Here is a 6,578-nt window from a genome sequence, read left to right on the forward strand (position 1 = left end):
AGGAGTTATGCGAAGACATTAAAGACATTGAAGGTAATATTACTTCATCATAATCCAATAGTGATGCAGAAGAAATAAAGGAATAAGAGACCATATATGATACAATTCTGCACAGAGAGCACCATAATCAATGTAACTCTCAAGCCTTCTCTTTTAAGATATCTTAGATTTTCACTACCTGATAACTATATATTAATAATTTCGTATTAGATTTAACTATTTATTATTACTATTATTATTAGAGTAAATTATCATTTATATTCATGAAAGTTGAAAACGCTGACATATCTACCGATAAAAGATGAAAATTATCATTTGCACGTATAAAAAAAATTAGATTTTGCAAGTAAAATTATCCAAACCTTAAATAATTAAATAAAATTTTCAAACTACCTTTGATGAATTTCATCCTCTTCAATTTTTCATCTATGGCTCTCTCCCTATGTCACAACTAACCCACAGCTAAAACCTTTCATCCCAATTTGTTTTTCAATTATTCACTCGGATGAAGGAGAAAAATTGAAAGAGGAGAGAGAAGGAAGAGGCAAAGCAGCAAAAAGCCACCATTATAAGACCCATAAAAATTATAAAAGGATTAATTGGATAATTAATCATTAAATTAAAATAGTTAAATGCTCCCGGATGGGGTAAAAAATTAAAACTTAGGAATTTAAAATTGTAACAATGATATTTGGATTTGGAGAATTTTTTCGAGTGGAAAAATATAACTTTTTGCGAAAAACTGCGTAAAAATGCGTATTGGTATTTTACCCGGCAAAACTGGCTTAAGTCTGTCCGGTACTGCGTATGAGAAAAATAAAACTGCTGAAATGACCAGAAAAATATTTAGAATAAAAATCCAAACTCTTATTTTAAAGATTTTGACCCGAGATAGGGTCAATGGATAGAAACCACAACATGCTCATATTCGGGTCCAAGCCCACACTATATGAAACACCATTTAAGCACAAAACAAACCATTCTCCCCCATTTCTTTAAGAGATACACGGTTAGAGAAGAGAGAAGAAAACATAAAGCCCTAACTTCACAAACTTTAATCTTCCATAGTTTTTGATCTGGAGTTTCGATCGCCGCACCGTTTGTGGCCAAAATTTTGGTAAGCATCTCCCTCACCAAACTGCAATTTTGTTTTTTCCTTGAGAATCATGTTTAGGTTTGTGTATTCATGAAACATGGTGATTCTTGTATTTAGGGGAAGCTTTAGTTTGAGTTCTAGTTAGGTTTCATCACCAATTTTAGTGGGTAAAGGTAAGAGCCACTATTCCCATGTGTTCATAAAATTTTATGAAGTCCTAGAGATTGAGTATTGTATGTTATGTGAAAATAGTGTAGATTGGTATTAGAGGCATTAAGTTGATCATTGGTGGTGCTTGAGTTTGGTGGAGGTGAACTTGGACCTTTAATTTGGTGAAATTCAAGAATTGAGGATTTGATCTTGGCTTCCTAGAGGAACGGTTTAAGTTTTATTAAAAATACTATGATATGAAATCCTAGGTTAGATGCCCCTAGAAATAAGCTTGAATTTTGTAATTGGACGGAATTGATATGTTAAAATTGATACATTGTTGGATTTGATTTGGTTAGTGATTGTATGTTTATGAATTACGAGTAGAGTTGATGAATTTTGGGTCGGAGGCTGTGAAAGGTAAGTTTAGTAAGTTGATGAAATGCATTGAATGTTTATGCATGAAATAGAGGTGTGAAAATGATGATTTAGAGTAGTAATATGTAAATTAAGTAGGCTTGAACTTGGTTGATAGTAAATGAGTGAATTGGAATAGTTGGGAGGTATTATATTGATGTAGAAAAATGGTGTGACTTGTGAACCTCTTGAAAATTAGTAAATTCTGTTTTTGGGTAAAAACTTATTTTTGGCCAACTTTAGCGGGTCGTAACTCAGTCCTCGAAGTTAGAAATTCAACGAAATTAGATTTTTATGAAAACTTATTCAATGATCTTTCCATGGGCCCGTAACCTGAGGTGGTATGCGATGTTCTGTAGAGTGACGGTGCACTCACCCCATAACAGATGAAAAGTGTATGTCTCCGGATGCCAGCGCTCCACGAATATCATGATCAGGGAGTTGTCAAATACGAAATATCTAAGAGGCACCGTACGTATGGCCGAAGCCAGCCTTGTTCAAAGAAGGGACAATGGCATCTGATGAAGCAGGTGTGTGACTCACTCGTTTAGAAAAAATAATCGAGACCTCTAATAAAAAATAAAAAGTTGAATAAAAAATCTATAAATTATAAAGCTAGAATAATTAACACCAAAAGACACTTCTAATTAACATTCACATAAGAAATTAACTTAAATAAAAAATTTTACTTAATAAATTAACTTAAAGAAAAATATTTATTTAATTAATTAATAACTTTATTAGTACACATGTACTTAATAAATAAATTATGTTAAATAAAAAATTGTAATAAATAATTAATAACTAAAATACTACGCAACTAATTAATTAATAACTAAATCAATAAATAAGTAGAAACAAATTTGACAAATGAGTAAAAATATTTATTTAATAAATTAACTTAAATAAAAATATTTACTTAATTAATTAATATCTTTATTAGTAAACATGTATACTTAATTTAAATAAAAAATTATACTAAATAATAAATAACTAAAATATTACACCTCTATTGAATTAATAACAAAATTAATAAATAAGTAGAAACAAATTCGACAAATGAGTAGAAACATTTACTTAGTAAATTAATAAACATCAAATTAATAAATAAACTTAAATTACTAAAAACAAACTCTATCAATCCTTCTTAATAATACATTCATCCAACTAACATGTCATGTACACTAGTTCTATAAAAATACCATAACTATGGCTTCACTCATACATGCTCTAACATAAACACAAAGACAACAACACTAACTTCGAAGTCGGCTACCCCTGCAATGCGCCCTGTCGCGTTTAGATGGTTGATGTCTGGATCATGTGCATCTGCGTGCGCCATGCTCGCTTAGTGAGTCGATAATATAGTCAGAAGAGGATAGAAGTTGGAGAAAATTCGAAGAAATGGACGAAAACCAACTCCAAATGGCGCTGTAAATGAATTGTAAATATAGGCCGCATTTACTCTTATCTCGTTTATATTATAAACGTGATACGACCACGCCCTTTCGTACTGTAAACGAGATACGTGCAATCTTATTTTGTTTACATTGTAAACGAGAAAAGGTGCATTTTCGTAAAATTACTACAAATTACATATTTTGGTAAATAAAATATTTATTTTATTTATTTTTTAAAATTCCAACAGGAGATGGTTTAACAAAGTATATGTTCCAATTTTGTGAGTATGGTCTGAGCAATTCTAAAATGGACTTGCCTAATTGTGATAACCAGCTGGATGTTGCCGTAAGGAAGACATCTCTGAGAGATCTACAGAGTGATGATAAAATGAAAAAGCTGACCTTTGTAAGCTGTTCATTGTTGAAGGATAAAGATGTTGGTCCTGATTCTAATAATGTTTTTGGCTCCAAGAGACTCTTGCCTCATTTCTCAGTGAATCACCTTATTCAACAATCTATTGGAAATAATGCTGCAAATGGACATCTTTTGTATGCTCACAGAAAATCAGAGGCAGAATTGGGCAAGAGCATTGCTTGCGAAAATCCAAGTATTAATGCTTATTGTCGGTATTTGAGCCAGCTTTGTTGTGAACAGGAGACTGCTCAAATAAAGCCTCTGATAAAGGTGCCAAAGGTTTCATGTTTTCCAACATTTGCACCTTTTCCAATGACTTCCTCAATGAGCTCATCCAGAAAGCCTTCTGTTCCTATTTCTCTTGGGAAATCTCCCCTGAGGCTATCACCGGTTGAGTCGAATTATATGATAGCTTCTTCTGGCTCTGCCAGTGGTAATCCAAAGGGATTGAAAAGTGTGCATTGGGAGGAGCAATACCAACAATTGCAGATGTTTTTAAGGAAACTAGACCATTCTGACCAAGAGGAATATATCCTAAGTATGTCCATAAACCATAAAATAATCCCTTAACTACTTTGTTATTAAATTAATGAATTTGTGGATGGTTGACAATATCCTTTAAGAGTTCTTCGATCACTTTCCTCTGTGGAACTTAGTAGACATGAGATAGAGCTAGAGAAGAGATCAATTCAGCTATCACTAGAGGAAGGTAATGGAATCTTTTTGCTTAGTTTTTTCTTTTTTCATTGGGGGCTTGGTTGATGCTAAACAACATTATCTACATGTGATGTGGAGTTGGACATTAGCTCTAATGATGCTAATCATCGAAAAAAAGCTTAAAGCAGATATGCTGAAACAAAATGCATTGTCATTGCTATTATGTTTGGGAACTTATCTGCTCATGCTATATTGTATTATGCTATTTTTAGAATTTTGTCAAGTTTTTACTTGTAGATATATTATTCTTCCTCCTCCTTTTAGTTTGAATTATAGTTGATGCTCTTCAAAGTCAACCGCATCCATTTTGCTTTTGTTTTTCTTCTTTACTTTACTTTCTTTTAAATATATGTCATTCCTAGGATCAGTAATTTTAGAATGTGGGTGGTAGTATGTGGTCACATGGATGAGATTTACATATAGTTTTGCATTTATTCATAGGTGCTACTGTTAGTTAGCATCCTCATCATGCTTACGTGCATTCATATCCATAATTTAAATTTTAGCATCTACTATTTCAGTTTTATTTACCAAGCATCACATATTTTCAGACATCAGAAAGCTAATGATTTATTTTTTCTCATGTTTTTGCATTATCATGGTAACATCAAATAGCATGCTGCTGTTTTAGATGTCTTGGGAAAATCAGTGAAAAAATTCAAAAAATCTGAAGACACTATTGAGTGAACAGATAAGTTAAAGATATCCTCATGATCATGCTAGCAGTTAAGCTCTTATTAACTTAATAAAGCTATAGAAATTTTATGACTAATGCCTTTTGTGCTTGTATGTTTCATGGGTTTCTCTAGTAGACTACGAATTTCTCTATTTTTATCAGAAAATTATCTAAACATATACAAAAGGAATTTTGATAACTCTTTTTTTCTCAGAAGCTACATGACGTTCAAATAAGCATTAATTAGTATTGGTTTAGTAGATTTACTAGATTGAATCGTGATCAACATTTTTTTGTAGTATTACTTCCTATTCTTTGGGAATAGTTAAAAGTCAAAAGCCTGTTGTCTCTTTGAAAGACTTGATATTGACCACTAGATAATATTTTCTTGATAACCAAAACATAAAACTTGAAAGTATAATGGTGACGTCTGTGGTGAATGTAGAGAATCTGTGGCTAAGGTGGCTAAGGAGAAAGAGCCAATCTTTGAACGACACCTGGTCTGAAAGAGGTAGAAGACCACATCCGTTGACTGTGTTGACACACGGTGAAGTCGCTAATGGAGTCACGGTAAATGTTTACAACGCTAACCATGATAATTAACAACTGAATCAGTGAATCATGGGAATAATATTTAGTTGGATTTTTTTGAATGTCATACATTGGCATTATTGAAAGATAGGGAGAATAGAAACAGAAATTGAATGGTAAAATTAAAAAATTTCCAAATGTATGAGCTGTGTGAACAAACATTCAAAGAATTTGGGGGAAATTAGGGTTCTATCTTGAGTTGGGAGCTCAGTTACGGGAGGTGGGGTGAAGGCCATATTCGATGCCCGCTTCTGGAAGTCGATTCATTGAGGGAGGCTTCAGAGAAGGTTAGCGTCTTTGGTGGTGGCAGCCTCACCCGGCAGCAATATCAGAATCAGCATATTCGCTGGCGACTTGGAGAGAAGAGCAAAAATCGTAGGCTTTGCTCCATTATCGCCTCTCCTCTGTCTCCTTCCCTTTCCCCGTGTCTATCTCTTTCAAGGCTGGAAACCCTGAATCCTGGCATTCGGTGCTGGCTCCCTGCCTCCTCCAGTGGCCCTCGTCTCTCTTCCTATTTGCTGCTAGTGTTCTGATTTATGGAGTATTAGTAATGTTTGTTGATGAGCGGATAATTTATACGCTTTTTGGCATTGTTTTTAGTATGCCTTTAGTATATTTTTGTTAGTTTTTATTATATTTTTATTAGTTTTTAGTTAAAATTCACTCTTCTGGACTTTACTATGAGTTTGTGTGTTTTTCTGTGATTTCAGGTATTTTCTGTCTGAAATTGAGGGTCCTGAGTAAAAATCTGATTCAGAGGCTGAAAAGGACTGCAGATGCTGTTGGATTCTGACCTCCCTGCACTCGAAGTAGATTTTCTAGAGCTACAGAAGCCCAATTGGCGCGTTCTTAACGGCGTTGGAAAGTAGACATCTTGGGCTTTCCAGCAATGTATAATAGTCCATACTTTGCCTGAGATTTGATGGCCCAAAGTGGCGTTGCAAATCAGTTTCAGAATTCTTAGCGTTTAACGCTGGAACTGGCATAAAAATTGGAGTTAAACGCCCAAACTGGCATAAAAGCTGGCGTTTAACTCCAGAAAAAGTCTCTACACATGAAAGCTTCAATGCTCAGCCCAAGCACACACTAAGTGGACCCAGAAGTGGATTTTTATGT

The 6,578-nt window shown here is 33.8% G+C and overlaps 1 protein-coding gene across 1 annotated transcript; it reads left to right on the top strand.

The window, feature by feature from the left end:
* Positions 1 to 3,331: 3,331 nt before the first annotated feature.
* LOC112794971 (uncharacterized) lies at positions 3,332 to 5,995 on the top strand. Its single transcript, XM_025836930.1, has 4 exons — positions 3,332 to 4,016; positions 4,104 to 4,187; positions 5,317 to 5,441; positions 5,648 to 5,995. The coding sequence occupies exons 1-4, from the start codon at positions 3,332 to 3,334 to the stop codon at positions 5,993 to 5,995; spliced, it is 1,242 nt and encodes a 413-aa protein (XP_025692715.1).
* The last annotated feature ends 583 nt before the right edge of the window (positions 5,996 to 6,578 follow it).

Source organism: Arachis hypogaea, chromosome 4 (assembly GCF_003086295.3).
Source record: "Arachis hypogaea cultivar Tifrunner chromosome 4, arahy.Tifrunner.gnm2.J5K5, whole genome shotgun sequence".
NCBI lineage: Eukaryota > Viridiplantae > Streptophyta > Magnoliopsida > Fabales > Fabaceae > Arachis > Arachis hypogaea.

What these genes read in the sequence shown, in the direction of transcription:
- LOC112794971 (XM_025836930.1), top strand. Translation starts at nt 3,332, where the DNA reads ATGTTCCAATTTTGTGAGTATGGTCTGAGCAATTCTAAAATGGACTTG. An exon ending in CCAAGAGGAATATATCCTAA is followed by an intron (nt 4,017 to 4,103) that starts GTATGTCCATAA and finishes ATCCTTTAAGAG; the next exon opens with TTCTTCGATCACTTTCCTCT. An exon ending in AAGTCGCTAATGGAGTCACG is followed by an intron (nt 5,442 to 5,647) that starts GTAAATGTTTAC and finishes GGGGGAAATTAG; the next exon opens with GGTTCTATCTTGAGTTGGGA.